Source organism: Rhinolophus hipposideros, assembly GCF_964194185.1.
Source record: "Rhinolophus hipposideros genome assembly, chromosome: 22".
Taxonomy (NCBI): Eukaryota; Metazoa; Chordata; class Mammalia; order Chiroptera; family Rhinolophidae; genus Rhinolophus; species Rhinolophus hipposideros.
This window is the reverse complement of record NC_138068.1, coordinates 23,923,219-23,942,066: the sequence shown is the minus strand read 5'-3', so window position 1 is coordinate 23,942,066 and position 18,848 is coordinate 23,923,219. Positions and strand designations below refer to the sequence as shown.

The window sequence follows — 18,848 nt, the reverse complement described above, 5'->3', positions numbered from 1 at the left end:
TGATTTATCACCCAGCCTCCCCTTATATAATTTCAGGGTAGCTGTCGGGCTATCACAGCAGAAGTAGTCTTTGGCCACCCCTTTTGCACGTCCTGTGTAGACAGATGGTCCAGATCCTCAATTTGCAGAGACGACTGACATCTGTTGTTCTCAGCGTTGGAGTCTCAGTAATTGAAGTCGCATTTAGCGTCCTGTTGTAAACCTTTGCATGCAGCATTGATGATCAGCCAGACACACTGTTATTTCATTTAATTCTTATAAACAGAGAGTAGATCAGTATTATCATCCTGTTTTACAGAGGAGGAAATAACTTATCCATTCATTTCATCTCATAGGACCAAGGCCAGAAAAAGTTCTTTCTGTCCCTCCTCAAGTGCCTCTCCATAACGCCTCTCTCTCTCTCTCTCTCTCTCTCTCTCTCTTTCACGCACGCGCGCGCACACACACACACACACACACACACACACATTCAGAGTTTAGGTCATGCTCCCAAATTCACTGCTAGTTCTTGGGGAATCAGGAATCTGAAAGACTCACAAGAACCTGCCACCAATGTCACAGTTGCCTGTGATTTTAGGTCATCTGCATGAGAGAGTGTAGGGGCCACTGCAAAACCTCACGTTTGTCATCTGCTGATGCCCTCGCGTGTGCCCTGCTCCATTTCTAGAAGAGCAATCACACCTCTTCTTCCCTTTACCTTCCAAAGCTAATGCAAGCAGCTCTCCTCAGTAGAACCTAATGCAGAACAATGCTGAGGGTTCTGGAGAATGTTTCCCAGGCTTTTAGCCCTGCAATAAAGAGAAGAGCAGACAAAGGAATATGTTGCTACTGTTTTAACTGGTATGTATTTGATTGCTGATGAAGTTGAATGTTTTCTCTAGATTTGCTTACTATATTTTCCATTTTGTGGTAAAAGTGAAGCAGTTGTTATTTTAACAAAGTTCCATTTTTGTAAGGGGAAAAAGCCAATGTGAGTATAGATGTATGTTTTATATATACCTCAGGTGTCCCTATTGGAAACAACTTAGGCCAACTCCTCCAGGTGGTAACAGGCACCACTGTTCCCGTGAAACCTGGTCACACTCAGCAGGAGGAGAATCACTGAGCCGTTACTAGGAGCCAGTGCTCCACACACTGTTGCACCCATTTTACAGGCAAGCAGAACAGGTCTAATATTTTTTAAGTACTACCTTGTGCATTGTGCCCTAACAGTAGTCTAGTTCCATCCGGGGCAGCTCTGCCCCTGAAGCCTGAGATTTGTTGCCTCAAGGAGAAAGACAGAGGGCTGGAGGGGTCCCAGTGAGAACAAAGGAGACCATCTGGTCTAGGGAGGTCTAGGTTAGGAAAGTCCCTACAGAAGGAAAAAAGGGGAACACCTAGCCTTATGACTTGGTGGAAAATGGGAAGAAAAGGGGTGAAGGTGGTTCAGTCGGGAGTTGAGATGGCACCCCCACTACCCTGAGGTCAAAGCTCTGGGATGGGACATTGCATACAATCCCCAACTATGTTTAGAGAGGCCTAAAGCAGAAGCGGCCATGACCTGGCTTCCTAGGGTGTCCAGGGGCCATGTTCAACCTGACTTCTGAGCAACAGATCAGAAATAGGGAAGGAATTAAATGTCTCCAGAAACTGGTGACTGTAGTTAACCCTGAGGAAGGCAATATCTGGGAGCCTTATAAAGGACCTTGAATCCTGTGAATTCTGAATCCTGTGGATGCCCATGGTAGACAAGTTACCAAAATGTTCATAATTCTTTACTCCCTCCCTGTATCCATGCCCTTTGCAATAAGATTCTGCAGCTCCTCCTATCAGGGGGGAAGCCTAGTTTCTATCCCTTGAAACTGGTCTGCTCTTGTGACTTGCGTTGGCCAAAAGACTGTGGATGTGGCATACGTGACGTTGTACCTTACAACTTCTACTTTCTCTCAAAGCTGCCCCTCTCATGTGGACAAGCCCAGACTAGCCTCCTGGAGAATGAGAGACTACGTGGAGGGGAGCTCAGGTGGCCCAGGTGAAAGTCAGCCAACCCCAGTAGCTACGTAGCCAAACTGCCACTGATCTCAAGTGCACGAGCAATCAGTGGAGATGAAAAGAACCATGGAGTGGAGCCCAGATGAAATTATCAACCCACAGACTCACGAATTAAATAAACGGCCATTGTTTTAAGCCACTACATTTTGAGGTGGTTTGTTACACCACAATAGCTGACCAATACAATGCCTGACCTAATAAAATAAATTAAGTGAGTTTGTAGTAAAACATGAGAAGAAAAGAAATAGCTGGCAAAGGAATCCACACAGATGAGCAGATGATTCAGAAGTTCCCCCAGAAGGATGACATAAAGGTGCTGAGGGTTGGTAGAATTTTCTAGGTTTGCGGTCAGTGCAAGAGGCCCTAACATATGGGTCTCCTCAACAGGAGAACAGTAAAGGGAGCAATGGGATTTAGCAGTAATGCCAATGCAAGGCCCCAAAGGCCAGAGAGGACAGCCCACACCTCAGCAGACCCAGTGGAAAGTGCACAGGGATCCAACCGCCTCGAGGAAACTTCAGCTACTTCTGCACCCAGGACCAACTGGAGTAAGAAGGAGGGATGGAATAACTGAAAGCTTGAGCTTTTTTTTTTTTTCTGGAAAAAACTTAATTAACCTGAAAAACAATGATAGCAGCACATACAGTACTCACTCCACCCCATACATGCAACCATATTTTTATTCTTGTTTTATAGGTAAAGAAACTGAGGCACAAAGTGTTCAAATGATTGTAATGACTGGGTAAAGCCAAGATGTGAACCCCAACAGCGCAGCTAACGAGGCTGTCAGAACGCGAAAGAGCCAAAGATTGCTTTCATTGGCTCAGAAACAGGCTCAGAGATGGCAAGTGCGTTTGAAAGGTCACACGGCCAGGAAGAGGCAGACCCAATCCTTAATCCAAGGTCCAGCTGACTTGAGCTCACACTATGACAGCCATGCTCGTCTCCCTCCCAGGGTGTTGAGGACAGCATCTGTGGCAAGTGGTCATTAAAGTTTTTTGGTTTTTTTTTAGGTGTATAAACTATTTATTAACAGACAAGGCCTACAGATCTATTTCTTCTTAGACACACCCACAGTGCGGCCTCGGCGGCCGGTGGTCTTGGTGTGCTGGCCTCGAACATGAAGTCCCCAGAAGTGGCGCAGCCCTCTGTGGGCCCAAATTTTCTTCAGTCGCTCCAGGTCTTCACGGAGCTTGTTGTCCAGACCATTGGCCAGGACCTGGCTGTATTTGCCGTCCTTCACATCCTTCTGTCTGTTCAAGAACCAGTCTGGAATCTTGTACTGGCGTGGGTTCTGCATAATGGTGATCACACGTTCCACCTCATCCTCAGTGAGCTCTCCTGCCCTCTTGGTGAGGTCAATGTCTGCTTTCCTCAACACCACGTGAGCATACCTCCGCCCTACACCCTTAATTGCTGTGATGGCAAAGGCTATTTTGCGCCGCCCATCGATATTGGTGTTGAGTACTCGCAAAATGTGCTGGTACTTCTCAGGGATCACTAGAGACATGACGGCAGCCCCAGTGGCGGCGTGTAGGCCTCCTGTGAAAAAAAAAGATCATTAAAGTTTTGACAGAAATGATTACAGGAACAACTACCCAGGCACGAAAGCCGGAAACCCCTCCACCCAGCTCCTTCCTCTTGCGCCAGCAGCCTTATGGTGCTGTAATGAAAACACTTCCCCAAGTAGTCTTGACCACGGGACTTCAGACTCCAAGACTCACCAGACAGAAGAAAGGTGGCCAGTGTCAGGGACCACAGAGGCATCCTGAGCCCTTCGTCATGCCCAACCCTCCCCACCCGGCCCACTCGCCTCCCTGCTCCCAGCTACTGGCACTGTTCCTTGTCCTCTCAGGTAAGTGGAGTCTGGGACAGAGCAGAGCCCACCCCTGGCTGGTCCCAGAGAAGGGTGCCAGGTGCTCTGGCATGCCTGGGGGGGCTCGACCCCAAGATGGAGTAGGAGGAGGGAGCTGAGAACTTTCCTGACGCCAGCAAAACACAGACCTGGTGTCCCAAACAGCAGAACTTCTTGGGCAGCACAGTGAAGTGAAGCTCCCAGGCTCTGGGCTTGTGCCAGCTGGGTTTCAGCTCAGACACTTGTGTGCCCTTATCAGGTGCCACAACTCTTCTACAAAGCGGGACCACTAATGCGACCTTTCTCTAGAAGTGCTGTGAGTGTTAAATATAAAAATGGTGAGGCTCAGCCCAGGGCTGGTGATGTAATTTTCAGGGCCCAGTGCAAAGTGAAAACACAGGTCCTTTATTCAAAAAGTATTAATAATTTTAAGACAGCAGCAGCAGAGCATTAACGCAAACACGGGCCCCTGTGTGACTACATATATGCAGCAAACACCCAGGAGTCAACACTGGCTCAGCCTGGGACAAAGTTGGGCTCAAATCTCACCACCAATTGCTTTAAGTGACTTCTCTCTGAGCCTCAGTTTTCCCTGTCTGTAAAATGGGCTAATCATAGAACCTACCACGTGACTTTGTTAGGAGAATGCATGCAACAATACCTCTCAGTACAATTGACCTTTGAACAATGCAGGGGTTAGGTACACCAACCCACCATGCAATCAAAATCCACACATACCTTTTGACTCTCCAAAAACTTAACTAACAGTCTACTTTCGACCAGAAGCCTTACTGATAAGCAGTCGATTAACACATATTTTGTATGTATACATATTATACATTGTAGTCTTGCAATAAAATAAGCTAAAGAAAATGTTATTAAGAAAATCATAAGGAAGACAAAATACATTTATAGTACTGTACGTATTTATTGAAAATATCCACGTATAAGTGGACCCGCTCAGTTCAAACCCGTGTTGTTCAGGGGTCAGCTGTACATGGCACAGTATATAGATTTAAAACTGTTGGCTATTATTATCATACCCATGTCTCTTCTAAGTCAGGATCAGACTGATTTAGTTCCAGAGTCTTGGGGCTCCTGGATATTGCTCAGCTTCTGACCCCAGCACCCTCTGGTCCACCAGCAAAATGCTTGATTCTCAGAGTGTTCATTCCGTCTCCTGCCCATATGGCCCGATGCCCCAGGCTCTATTGAGGTGTAGATTCAGTTCATCACACATTGGGTCCTCCAAGATGGTCACTCCCAGGAGGATCCCTGGTGGGGCTCAGGGGTGGGCCCAGATCTGGACGCTCCCTTGCTAACTGGCTGTGACTTGAGGCACCACTTCACTTGGAGCTGTTTTCCTTGAATAATGATGGCTGGTATGTCAAGGATTCACATTGTGCAGAGCCCTCCATCAACTTTTGAAAGGATATTTCAATCTCACACCTGTAGCTGTGGATTTGTCTATTTCTTGTTGTAGTCTATTAGGATTTGCTTCATCTACTTTGAACTTCTGTTATTAGGTGCATAAATGTTTGGAATTCATATGCCTTATTGATGAATTTACTCCTTTATCATTATGAAGTGGCATTCTTTACACCTGGAGATCTTCTCTGCTCTGAAATCTACTTTATCTTATATTTATATTCTTCCGATTTGTGTTAGTATGCTATATGCTTTTCTATCATTTTCCTTTTAACCTATTTGCACCTTTAATATTTAAAGTGCATTTCTTATAGGCAAAAGACAGTTGGGTCTTAATTTTTTATCCAATCTGACAATCTCTAACTTTCACTTAGGGTATTTAGACCATTTACATTTAAAGTGATTTTCTATATGATTAGATTTTAAATTATTACTCTCCTTTTTGTTCTTTGTTCCCATTTTCTTCTTTTCCTGTTTTCTTTTGGTATTTAAAAATTTTTTATAATGCTATTTTATCTCCTTTATTGGTTTATTAGTTATAGCTCTTTATTTTCATAGTTTAATGGTTGGTTTCAGGTTTATAGTATATATCTTTAATTTATCACCGTCTACCTTTAAGCGATATCATACCATGTGTCACTTGAGGACAAGGACGAGGAAATGCATCGTTAGGCGAATTTGTCATTGTGCAAAGGCCTAGGGGCCATGATGAACAAAAGACGAAATTAAATGAAGCACAAGAGAACATGGTGCAGTCAAGAGACACAGTAAACATGAGATGCATGAGGCTGTCATGTAACACGGCACACTGTTTTACGGCAGACTTCTATTTTATAAAAATAGAAACCGGACACTCTAAAACAATGATTAGAAGTATAGTATAGTAAATACATAAACCAGTAACATAGTCGTTTTCTTATCATCCTAAAGTACTATGTACTGTACATACCTGTATGTGTTATATTTTTATACGACACAGTACATTTGTTTACACCAACATCACACCAGCATGTGAGGAATGTGTTGTGCCATGACCTTACCACAGCTACAATGTCACCAGGCAATGGGAATTTTTTACCTCTGCTATAATCTTATGGGACCATCATAGTATATGTGGTCTATCATTGACCAAAACATTGTTAGGTGATATATGACTGTGGCATAAGAACCTTGCAATGGTATACTATTTCCCCAATCCCTGCCTTTATTCAGTTGTTGTCTTGACTTTACTCATAGATGGGTTATAAGCCTCACAATAGAATGGTATTACTTTTAATTATTTTGAGGCCTTGCTTTTCAGATTTGTTAGGTGGGCCCAGAGCACTTCTCTCTGGATAGAGCACCCTCTTCTGCATAGCCTACTCATTGCCCACCAATCATGAAGTTTTCCCGTTTAGCTGGTGGGAACAGGCACTATTCTCAGCCCTGTGCTGAGTGATGGGCACTGTTCTATGCATGCAAGGAAACTACCTGAGGCCAGGAAAGACCTACCTGAAAAGATTAGAGAGAACAGATATGACTGGCTAAGATAACGGTGTTGGCGGTAGGTGATACTGAACTTCTTGGAATTAAGAACGCTAAGGACCAAAGGCATCCCTAGGGTTGAATATGGGGTGTCCCTTGGTGTCAACTGTAAGGCAGTTCTTAGTGGTTAACCGTACACATTTAGCAGAAGACAAGCAGGAAGACAATTTAGAATTCCACAATCCTTTCCCAGGTCCTCTTAGAAAGGAATGTTTGCTTCACCTCCCTGCTCTCCACCTCACTCGCAACTGAGAAACACCATGATACACTGCAAGCTTATGTCACGGAGTGAGACCAACTTATTTCCATGATCTGATGGAAGCACAAACCAAGGGAAACTCAGGGCACAAAGCTGATGGCCTTGTGTTGAGCAGAACCCTAAGTCACCTAATCTGAGTTCAAATCCTGGCCACGACACCTACTGAATGCATAGTTCACCTCTCTGACCATTAGTTTTCTCCTCTCAAAAATGGAGACAGTAGTAGCACCCACTCATGGAGTGGTGGTACCTGTGTTCATAACCTGGGTGTAGAAGAACCTGCATAGGCTGCCTCCACCCTCTTTCTCTGAGCCCAGTCTGAGGCCAAACTCAAAGTTCAACCTATCTCCCAAATAGACCCCCTTCACAACACATCAAGAAGTGCTGCTGAAGGAGTCACAGGAGGCAGGGAGGGCATTTACATGTGGTACCACAGCACATAAACTTTGTGTGATACATTTGAGGGTTAAGAGAAGAGGCTCCGGAAAGGCTTTAAGGGTTTGGACTGAGATTCTGTCATGTTCTTTTTGGGTGACATATTAATTTGCTAGGGCTGCCATAACAAAGTACCACAGGCTGCTGGCTTAGACAACAGAAGTTTATTTTCTCACATTTCTGCAGGCTAGAAGTCTAAGATGAAGGGTAGAGTTCTTCGGAGGCCTCTCTCCTTGGCTTGTAGACGACAGTCATGTTTTCATATGGCCTTCCCGTGTGTGTGTGTGTGCACGCACGCGCATGTGTCCTAATCTTCTGTTCTTAAATGGACACCGGTTGTGTTGGATTAAGACTCACCCATGTAACCTCCTTTTTAACTTAATTACTTATTTACAGACCTTATCTCCAAATGCAGTCACATTCTGAGGTACTGGGGTGAGGACTTCAGCATATGAATTGCAGGAGTGGGGTGTACCATTCAGCCCATAAATGGTGATCCTGGAAAAGTCACCTAACCTTTCTGTGCACTCAGTGTCTTCTGTTCTAAAGTGGGGATAATGCTGCCCACCTCACGGGAGCATTGGGAGGCGTACATGCCATAATACTAGATGTATTCCCTGGCATATGGTGAGCCTAAGTTCTCCATTCAATAGCTCTGTTATCTCCAGCCAGCAGCTCCTCCTTCAGTTCCGTTTCCAACAACACCCCCAGAGTGTCCTGAACAATTTGTTTTGGGCCAGCTACGGACGAGTGTGTGTTAAACTTGCCTCGTAGGGCTCCAAGTCCTTCCTGCCCAGTGCAAGGCCTTTCTACCTCTCTTGTAGGAGCCTGTGAGTTGAGCAATGGCAGTGAGTGGCAGGTGCTGCAACCCGAGGGTCCCATGCTGGTGGCAGAAGGTGAGACACTCTTACTGAGGTGTACAGTGATCAACTCCTGCATCCATGCCACGATGAAATGGATCAAGGTGAGCAATCAAGAACAGCGGGAAATTTATAACTTCCAATATGGCTTCTTCCCTGGGGTGATGCCCGTGATCCAGCAGACCCCGGAGTCACATAATTGCGACTATTCCATCTACATCCACAACGTCACCAAGGAGCAGGCAGGAACCTACCACTGTGTGGGGCCTGATGGCTTGAATGAGCACTCCAAAATGCAACTGGATGAGGGCACCTCAGTGCTTGTGAAGGGTGAGTATTGGGCCCTGCAGGTCATAACATTTTGCTCTGATCTATCTCCCTATATGAGTCACCTTTATCTGCAATCGTGCTACACACACAAAATCTCAGTGACACACAAAAATTAGCATATCTCACTCACACACATCGGCCGCTGGGGTGGTTCTATTCCACGTGTCTCATTCCAGGGCCCAGACTGGCCAGAGTATGTTTTTCTCCTGGAGATGGCAGAAGCATAAGAGAGCAAGTCCCAAAGCCCCCAGCACTTTTCAAGCTTCTACTCTCATGTCTGCTAACAGTACGTTGGCTAAAGCAAGACACATGACTCAGCTCAAAGTCAAGATCATTTAATCTACTACACTCCCCAAGGAATCAGTCACGATATTTTTAAGTTCCCCAATGATGACCTGGATACCCAAATCCTGGGTCTGTCATTCAACAGAAGTGTATTCTTGAGTCCTTCACTTCAGCTCTATATAGTTCAAGTGCTTCACTTGTAAACTCCGCAACGCGATTCCTACTTCAAGAATCATTCAGGTGATAAAATGGAAGCAGAGATGTTTATGAAACCACTCTGTAAGTTGCTGACATGGAGAGGATCTGTGTATGGTGAGGGTTCATTTTAACTTAATATAAGCATTTCAGGAAGACTCCTCTGACTCCTTCCAAGCTGTGACAGGTTCCTTCTCTTGGTCCTGCAGTTCTCTGGGTTTCCAACCTCAGTGTGATGTTCTGGACTTCCTCCACCACCCCCAGCCTGAGACCCTCTTCAGGGCAGGATATTTGTGTGTCTTTTTGAGCTTCATTTTCCCCAGTTCTAGCATCAGCACATAGTTGATGTTGAGAACTTTTTCATGGAGTGACTCAACTAGTGAATAATGAGGAAATGTGGGAGGGAGTAGTTGAGTGAAAAAAAGCAAAGAAGGGGGAGGAAATCAAATCAAATGAGTGAGGAAATTAGTGGACAATGGAAGAAAAGGGGGAATACAACAGTGATCTCTCTTTGTCTTCAGGAGCTGGGGACCTAGAGCCAAACCTCTGGATTATCCAGCCCCAGGAGGTAGTGTTGGCAACCACTGGAGACACTGTCTTCCTGAACTGCACAGTGCTTGGAGATGGTCCTTCTGGACCCATCAGGTGGTTTCTGGGAACTGGTCTGAGCCGGGAGGCCATTTATAACTTTGAAGGCATCTCCCAGCCCAACGTGACAGCGGTCCGGGCCTCCAACAGCGATTTCAGCATTCTTCTGCAAGGTGTCTCCACTGAGCATGCAGGCACCTACTACTGTGTAAAGTTTCAAAGGAAACCCAACAGGCAATACTTGTCTGGACAGGGCACAATGCTGAGGGTGAAAGGTAAGACAGGTGGTCTAAGAGCTACTGGGGGAGTGAGGGAGGTGGTCCACAAGGAACATTTCACTATGTCCCATACAATCCAGCTCTTCTCAGCCTCCATGGCTTTACGTAGCTGTTTGCTCTGCCTGGAATGCTTTCTCCTTTTCTATGGAGAACTCCTATTCATCCTTCAAGACCCAGCATACATAGCCTCTCCTCTATAAAACCTTCTCCTTCTACCAGGCACAGCTCATTTCTCCTCATTCTGGGCTCCGCAGAACTTTGTATAAACTGTTAATGATTCAACAAACATCTATTGCATGCCTGTTGACTGCTCTGCATTGTATTTGGTGCTATACATAACACAATGAATCAGACACTGTTCCTACCGCAGAGATACTCAAGCAGGTCTAACTAGTCCTTCATAATTATAGGGTTAGACTTCTAGCCCTCCTCTCAAGTAGAAACTGACAGACTCAACTTGATAACTCTAGCTCCAAGCACAAGGATTCAGGAAGTGGTGGGACAGAAAGAAAGAGGAAATATAAGACCATTTCTCTCCCTTGCAGCAAAGCCCACTTCTCCCCAAGAGATACAAATCATTGATCAACCTGTAGCCAGGACATTTCCATCAGGTGAGTGTACCTACCTTCAGTGGGGTTAACCAATCCCCGCAGGCAAGGGGGGTGGGGTCAAAGACAGCTTGGCCATGGGAAGGGAGTGGTCTCAGATTTCAAGAGTCCATGTGCCATGAAGAAAGTTTCCAGGACTCCATCTCAACTGCAGAACCTGGAAACCCAGAGAACCATGTTATAGCTCAGAGAAAGGATTGTCTAACAGCCGGGGCTAACTGTTCAGTGGGTGGGCTTGCTTTAGAGTGAGTGAGCTCCCATGATTCCTTGCAAGGATACACTGTGAAACTGTGCATAACAGTGCCGAAGAACATGGCTGGGTAGCCAGGCTTCCTGGATTGAGCCCCTTTTAGCTGTGAGATTGTGAGCAGGTTGCCTCACTCCTAGAATCTCTGGTGTCCTGCTCTGTGAACTAGGGGAGAGGGGGGGTAAGAATCAGAGAGCCTCCCTCACTGGGTTGTGTGCATATCAAATGAGTTACACATGCCAAGAATCCAACACTACACCTGTCACACCACCTGTTAGCACTCAGGGGTACTCGGTAACTGGGGGGACCTGGGGATAGAGGTGGCCACGTTAGCCTTCTGATGCTCACCCGTATGCCTGCCATTTTGGGAGCCAGACCATCTGGTCCCATCACTTCTTTGACACATGTGGCCCTAAGCAAATCCCTTCTCCATTCTGGGTCTGTCTCCTCATCTATACAAATTGAATTCCTATCCTACCTTGCAAGGTTAGTTTGAGGATTATACCGTGTTTCACCGAAAATAAGACTGGGTCTTATATTACTTTTTGCTCCAAAAGATGCATCAGGGCTTATGTTCAGGGGATGTCTTATACGAGCATCCTGAAAAATCATGCTCGGCCTTATTTTCCAGTTGGGTCTTATTTTTGGGGAAACACGGTATTAGGCAATGAAGAAGCGCTTAGCTCAGGACCTGGGGCAGAGGAGCAGAGCAGCCAATAAAGGAAAGCAGTTTCCTATCATAGCAGGTCCTTGAATAATGTTGTTCCCATCATTTCATTATAATATTGATGAGATGTCATAGGAATTTAACTCTTGTGGATATCAATTAGCCTATGGTAAAGTTCATTTTGTTATATGTATTATATGTTTCACTTAAAGTTGCAGAATCTCAACAACGTTAAGTGAGGACTTACTGTATTGTCAAAGGTCAGGGATTCTATCAAGATAATTAAAGGTACAGGTAAGATATTGAGCAAAGCCTTTTCGGGCCTGGGACAAAGGGAGGAGAGGACTATGAGTTTCTCTTCCAGTATAGAAAGGATGTGGCCCCAGATGTTATAGGACAGCTGAGACCAACCCCATTCACAGGGGTCTGCTGAGGGCTCACCTGGGGTCCCTCCTAACTCTCCTTTGTATTCCCCAGGCCTCCTGTCTGTGCTCACAATTGTGGTCCTGGGGCTGAAGACAGTGACCTTGGCTGCACTCGTGATAGCTCTAGCTGCCTGCGGGAGAAGGGCAGGACGAGAAGATATCAAAACACAACGCCCAGCAGAGCTGTATTTATCTTAACGTGGGGCATGGGGTATGAGTGAGGGGTTAATCCCAGAGTGGTCCTCTGAGTCAGAGAGGGGCCAGGGCTCCCCAACCATTTCTCTGCCTCTAATCCCAGCTTCCAGATACCACCACCAGCTGCCCCCCACCTCCAGGCCTCATGGAAAACTCCAGGATCCCTACACCTGGTTTCAGATCAGCTGGTGAAATACACACACTTGGCACTGGGCTTCCATCTGTTGTGACTTCCTCTCTCTTCTCAGCCTGATCAAGCCCTCCTTGTCCTTCAAAGCTTTATCCAGGTGTCACGAGTGCCTGTAAGGGCAGTCACCACATTTCAGTCTCTTCCTGAAAGTCAAGGGGACATTAACCTCTTGGCACAGCCCTACGTGCCTGTGTGGTACCTGTGATGCTAATAGGGAACAAAGTCCTGACACACAGGTACAGACAGAGTGAGTAACACAGCTTTATTTGGGAGCCAATGTCCCTCTAGAGGCCAATGCTCTGGTAAGCACAGAAGGTTATATGAGATAGAATAGACTTTAATAACAAACCAAGTCGCAGAGTCAATCAAGGTGGAGAAGGTCCCTGGTCTGGGAGAGACGACCAGACCCACGGCGAGTCCGAGGCCAGCTGGTCTTGCAAGGAAGAACTTCGGAGAGTCCCGGAATAGTGCAGCTTACACCTCGCAGAGGGCTCTGTCGGATCGCCCAGACGAATGAATGTCCCCGAGGATCATTCCGGAGTGTCTCCCTCAGAGCCTGGCAAAGGGGCTTAGCCAGAGCGCCCCGTGGGACCATTCATGGCGTTGCTCTGGAATTCTGCTTTTATCCTCTTTTCCTGGGACTAGTTTACTTCTTAGGTGATAACCAGAAGTTGTTTGCCAGGAATTGTTTTGGTGAACGTGTTTACCACTCAATTTTGTTACACTCAGTTTCACACATAAATATAAGCATGTTTACTTTCATGTGTATGTTTTACACTTAAATATGTTTACTTTCACTTTATTCTTATCAGTCTCTCACACCTACTAGTAAACAACTAGTAAACAAGACTCAATCCAATAACAACCTTGTTTATAGTATATTTCATGCGCTCTATACACCAGGTCTCTCCTCAAGGCCCTTGCTCCTGCTGCAGTGTCTGCTGCTATCCTCCCCCTTCCTTCTCTTCACATTTTCTCAACCTTCAAGATCCAACTCAAAAGGGATCCCTGAGCGTCTCTGTGCTCTCCCAGCCACACTGCCTGTGCCCCTCCATTTACATCCTTTGCTTCCCTTTCCTGCCTGTTTTTCCTTCCCCACTGTGGCTGGCTTGGGTAGCTTTAACAGTTGAAATTCAGTTTGGGCAACTTTAACACAACTCTTAAATAACAGTGGCTTAAACCAGAACAAAGTTGGTTTCTCTCATAATATCCAAGCATAAGCAGGTGCTGCAAAACAGCAGCTCCCTGGTACTGAGACCCAGGATTCCTAGATCTTGTTGCTCCACATCCCAGGTAGCAAGACCAGAGAAGAAGGCAGTGAACCTGAGCATGACCCTCGACTTCAACTGCACTGCTAGAAATTTGTCCATATCACATGGTTATACCTAGCTGCAAGGATGGCTGGGAAATGTAGTCTTTACTTTGGCAGCAAGGTCCCCAGCTGAAAATTTTCACTACAGAACAGAGGGTAAATATTAGTAGATAACGTAACCAGTAATTTCCATCTCAGTGGCATCAAGGCAGCCTCTTACTTGCTCTGTGAGATACCTGAGTTCCATTCCCAGCTGAAACGGCACTTCTTTGTGCCACCACCTAAACTAGGGCAGCATAATGGAAGGCCGTCATTCTGAAGAAGAGATTTTGTCCCCCAGGGACATCTGGCAATGTCGAGAGACATTTTTGGTTGTCACTACGTGGTGGGGGAGAGGGGTTGCTATTGCCATCTATGGGGTAGAGGACAAAGGTGCTGCTGAATACCCTATAATGCACAGGACAACCCCCACACAGAGTTGTCTGGCTCTAAGTATTAGCAGCGCTCAGGTTGAGAAGCCCTGGTGTAGGGGGAAGCGTCCATTTCCTAGAGTCAGACATGCCTAACTTCTAACCCTGAAGCCCCCACTCCCTCCCTGTGTGCCCTTAGAATGGGGAGAACAACAACGTGGACTTTTCTGCATTGTACCAGAACCGATTCAATTCAACATTTGCTGAAGGCTTACTATGTGTTGTGTGCACTGTGTACACTCAGGACATGTGAACCCCCTTCTCTCTTTCCATGCAAACATTTATTAACACTTACTATGTAGGGAAGTGGAGTAGCCTGGATGTTTTTCATCATAACAACAGAAAAACAGGTTGAACAAGCCTGAGACAATAAAGACATTAATACAATTGAATAAATCATTGAATTACCAGACATCAGAAAGCACGGATATGCTGGGCTGAATAACATCTCCCCATACATACACCTCCAAAGATATCCGTATCCTAATTCCTGGAATCTGTGAATGTTACCTTATATGGCAAAAAAGGACTTCGCAGATGTGATTGACAACCTTGAGAGGAAGAGGTTACCCTGGATTAGGCCCTGAATACAATCACAAATTGGGAGACACAGAGGGAGAGACAGAAGGAGATTTGACACAGAACAAGAGGAGGAAGCAATGTGACGGCAAAGGCAGAGATGGGAGCCACAAGTTAAAGAATGCCAGCAGTCATTGGAAACTGGAAGAAGCAAGGAACAGATTCTCCCTGGCGCCTCTGGAGGGAGTACAGCCTGCTGACACCAAGATTTCAGCCCAGTGATACTGCTTTCAGGCTTCTGGCTTCTAGAACTGCAAGAGAATAAATCTTTGTTGTTTTAAGTCACCAAGTTTGCTGTCATTTGTTACAGCAGCCACAGGAAACTAACAGCAGAGAGGCATGGAACTGGGCCTGCGAAATAAATACAGGTGGTTTCCTGCTCTGTCCCTGAAAACCCCCTCAGCTTGCAGGGCCCTGCCACCTGCCTGATCTCATCTCCCATCACCATGCCCTAAAACGACTCTACTCTGCCATCCACCTGGGCCTTGGTCATACCATGTTCCCTAATTTATCCAAGTCTCTGCTAAACTGTTTCCTTCTAGGGGCTTCACCGACCACTGTGTCCACCATGATATCACTCTCATTTCCCTTATGCAGCTCAAGTTTACTTCACAGCACTTACTGTTACCTGAAATAAGTGTGTGTGTGTGTGTGTTCTTGATGATTGTTAGTTGTCCCCACTAGAATTGGAGCTCACTGAGAACAGGAATCTAACCATTCATTCCGTCATAAAAAGTGGCTGAAGGCTGACAATATGCCAGGCACTGATCAGTGTGCTGATGAGACAGGTTGTTAGGTAGACAGGGAGGTCCCTGGTAGGAGAAACAAAGACAGCCATATCCTGAAACTCCAGGTTCCAAAATGGCTCATTTACTCCAGGACAATATGTAATGGTGACTTGAGGTTAATACCTTATCTCATAAATCCCTTTGCCTGGACAAATGGAGCAGATCTGATAGATGGGAATGGGTTATTTCATTAATCCTGTCAGGATGGGCAAACAGAACAAACCTGATAGACGAATTCCATTAGAAGGTGCCAGCTTCCTTCTCCAAGCAGGCAAGGGAAGATATAAAAATAAGAGCTTTTGCCTTAGACAGTGGGCACCCCAGTCAGTGACCCCCTCTCGTTCAAGAGCTGTGACACTTTACTTTTAATAAACTATCCTGTTTTGCAGTTCCTCTCCTCTCCCTGGTCGGCGCTTCCATTCTTCAGCTTCACGAGACCACATTCCCGGCACTCGGAAATATCCCACATCACTGAGAATAAAACAGAAAAGTCAGCTCTCTCAGAGCTTCCATCCTACTGGGGGAAGATAAACAAAGAGCCAATAAACATAGATAAGTAATATGTCACCTGGTAATAAGGGCAAGAGAATAATAAGGCAGAGTGGGGGCAAAGCAGGTGTCAGAACTAGCTGGAGGTGAGGTGATCAGCTGAGGGTGGTCAAATAAGGTGTCACTGAAAAAGTGACATTTGACCTGAGACCCCAAGGGAGAGAGGGAGAGAATCTAGCAGATGTGTGGAGAAAGAGCTTAATATAAGCACAAAGAACAGCAAGTTCAAAAGCCCTGAGGTAGGAGTATGTTTGGCATTGCAAAGAAACTGCGCGTACTAAGCAGAATGCTTGGCACATGTAAATCACCATAAGTATCTGAGGGGACATACAGGGTAGAGGTGAAGTTCATGGTCTCGGGAATCTGACTGCAAGGTCAAATACCAGTTCTCCCACTGTCTCTCGGTGTGTTTTTTCTCCCAGTGTGTCTTGGGTTTCCTTATCTATAAACTGGCAATAACATTCATTAGCACCTCCCTCTGAGATGGCCTTGAGGCTAAAATGCGTTAGTGCATTAAAGCATTTACCGTACAGGGGAAGCACTAAATAATTGTTGTTAGGTGTTGACAGCATAAACTGCCCTCACCATGTCAGGAAACATGGCAGCCCACAGTGCCTGGGTCCCTCATGTTGTGGCTACAGCCACTAGAGGGCCCTGAGTCTCATCAGATTCTGTTGGGAAATCTTAAGAAAAGACATTGACGTGATTTATAGGGATATGGGGGGGGGGGGGGGGCGTTCCCAAAAGAGAGGGAGAGACTGCTGGCAAATAAAACAGATGGTGGCCAATTCAGGTCGCTTGGGCACTTGGGGAAAACCTACCTGCTCTTGACAAAATGAAAGAGTGGGGAATGAACTGAAGTCAAAGTTCTTCAATCCTGCCACTCCCCTAGTCTGGGGCCTGGGGCCCTATACAGGCAAGATGACCAGCCAGACAGAGGGGGGCAACCACTAGCCTGCAGAAGCTCCTAGCAGGGGCCCCCAGGCTGCTTTTAGTTCACTGGGCTTGTGCCTTGGGATCCAAACTGCAGGAGGTCAGTGGCTGTAATCCAGTTCTCCCTGAATTAGAGCATCTGTTTCTCTCCCTCCTCTTTTTCTGTCTTCTCCTTTTCTACTGCTCTTCTTTATCTGTCCCCTTCCCCTCCTGTGATTCTTTCTCCTCTCCTTCCCATCAAGGGCCCCCCACTTGCTCCTGCAGATAAGGCCTAGAGCAGAAGGAAGAGTGGGAGTGTCCAGACACCACTCAATAGAGGCAGGGGGCAGGGAGTGGGACCAGGAATGGTCCTGGGTGATTTTGCAACAGAAAGGAGAGTCTCAAACCACAAAGGTTGTCCTTCCATCTGACCTACCTGTAAACCTATTTATAAAAACCTGAACCTAGACACTAATTCATTTGACATTGACATATAAACTTAAAGTATCTGTTGCCCAGATTTAATATACACCAAATTTCCCAGGAATGTAACTACTATGTTAATTGAGGAAAGACCAAACTTTATATTGTTCATATTGTTAAGAGGCTTTTTTTTTTTTACCATTTTGAGAAATTATGTCACCCACAGCAACACATTTACAGTATTTTAATCACTCATAAAACAGCCCTGTACATAGAGGCAAGCATCTAATTGCTTCATTTTGTCTTGTATTATACTTACACCGGAGGATTGAAGTACAGATCATTTTATTCCAAATTACTTTCCCTTTATTTCTCTAGTTAGGGCATGATCTTGATTTTTTTCAATAAGTGTGGGTTAATTTTATTATCTCTGAATTCCATTTAAAGTAGTAACAGGGTGATACAAAATGTCTGTCATGAAAAAGGGGGTGTGGGTCTGAGAGAGCTGTGAACACCGGGCTGGGCTACCTCCCACCTCCCACCTTGCTCAAAAGTAGGCCCTGAAGCCCAGAGAGGGCAAGAGACCAGCTCATGACACCCAGCTTGTCCAGGGAGAACCCAGCACACGACCACAATGAAAACCGAAGAGAGTGGCTTTGCAGTCACGTCACTTGGGGACAGCGCATTTGCAGATGTGAGTGCCCAGGCCATTTATCCTCAACACAAAGGCATCTGCTTTATGGGAAATGAAAAGTTTTATTTATTGAAATTAGGTCACATCCCGCAGCCAGCTCAGCACTCCTCAGGTACCTGCCGGGCTTCCTTGTTCGCAGACTCTGACCTCTGCATTGCTCACCTGGATGTTCAGATATTCAAGGTGTCATTCACTCGTTCCTTCATTAGTTCAGCAAAGAGCCAGTAAGGAGCTATTTAATGCCAGTGACTGCGGGTCAGAGGAGACAAAAGGACATGTGCTGAGGGCTTACTAAGTGTCAAACATTGCTCTGGGCACTTCGCATTGAATCGTCACAAATCCCTCTGAGGTAGGTACTGTAAGGAACTCCATTTTACACATCAGGAAACTGAAGTTCAGAGAGATCATTTGCCCAAGATCATATAAGCGGTAATAGCTGGGCTTCCACCCCAAGCTGTCGGAGTCCAGAGCCTGTGCTCTGAAGCAATATTGTGCTGGAGACAGCCACAGGCCACGCTGTCCCAGGGAGTATGGCGCTTGGGGAAGGGGAACATTTAACGTGGAGCCACGGAGCACACACAGGGGACTGTCTGTTGGAGCCTGGGGACGTAGAAAGGCCTCCTTGAGGAGGAGACACTAAAACTGATACTGGAACGAAAACTGCCAAAGGGAAGAGGAAGAGAAGCACACACCCCAGGCAGGGTGGCAAGAAGGCGAAGAA

The 18,848-nt window shown here is 46.1% G+C and overlaps 2 protein-coding genes across 2 annotated transcripts; one reads left to right on the top strand and one right to left on the bottom strand.

Moving 5' to 3' along the window:
• Positions 1-2,789: 2,789 nt before the first annotated feature.
• SIRPB2 (signal regulatory protein beta 2) lies at positions 2,790-15,048 on the top strand. Its single transcript, XM_081033388.1, has 5 exons — positions 2,790-3,886; positions 8,357-8,722; positions 9,724-10,065; positions 10,614-10,679; positions 12,068-15,048. Exons 1-5 carry the CDS (start codon positions 3,610-3,612, stop codon positions 12,211-12,213), a joined length of 1,197 nt encoding a protein of 398 aa, XP_080889514.1. The 5' UTR covers positions 2,790-3,609; the 3' UTR covers positions 12,214-15,048.
• Positions 3,083-3,541, bottom strand: LOC308490781 (small ribosomal subunit protein uS13-like; the record flags this gene model as incomplete). Its single annotated transcript, XM_081033389.1, has 1 exon — positions 3,083-3,541. One exon carries the CDS (start codon positions 3,539-3,541, stop codon positions 3,083-3,085), a length of 459 nt encoding a protein of 152 aa, XP_080889515.1.
• Positions 15,049-18,848: the final 3,800 nt, after the last annotated feature.

Bases quoted from the DNA above. Each gene is read 5' to 3' on its own strand.
- SIRPB2 (XM_081033388.1), top strand. From the start codon at position 3,610: ATGATTACAGGAACAACTACCCAGGCACGAAAGCCGGAAACCCCTCCA. The intron at 3,887-8,356 runs GTAAGTGGAGTC...CCTCTCTTGTAG, and splicing joins ACTGTTCCTTGTCCTCTCAG to GAGCCTGTGAGTTGAGCAAT. The intron at 10,066-10,613 runs GTAAGACAGGTG...TCTCCCTTGCAG, and splicing joins CACAATGCTGAGGGTGAAAG to CAAAGCCCACTTCTCCCCAA.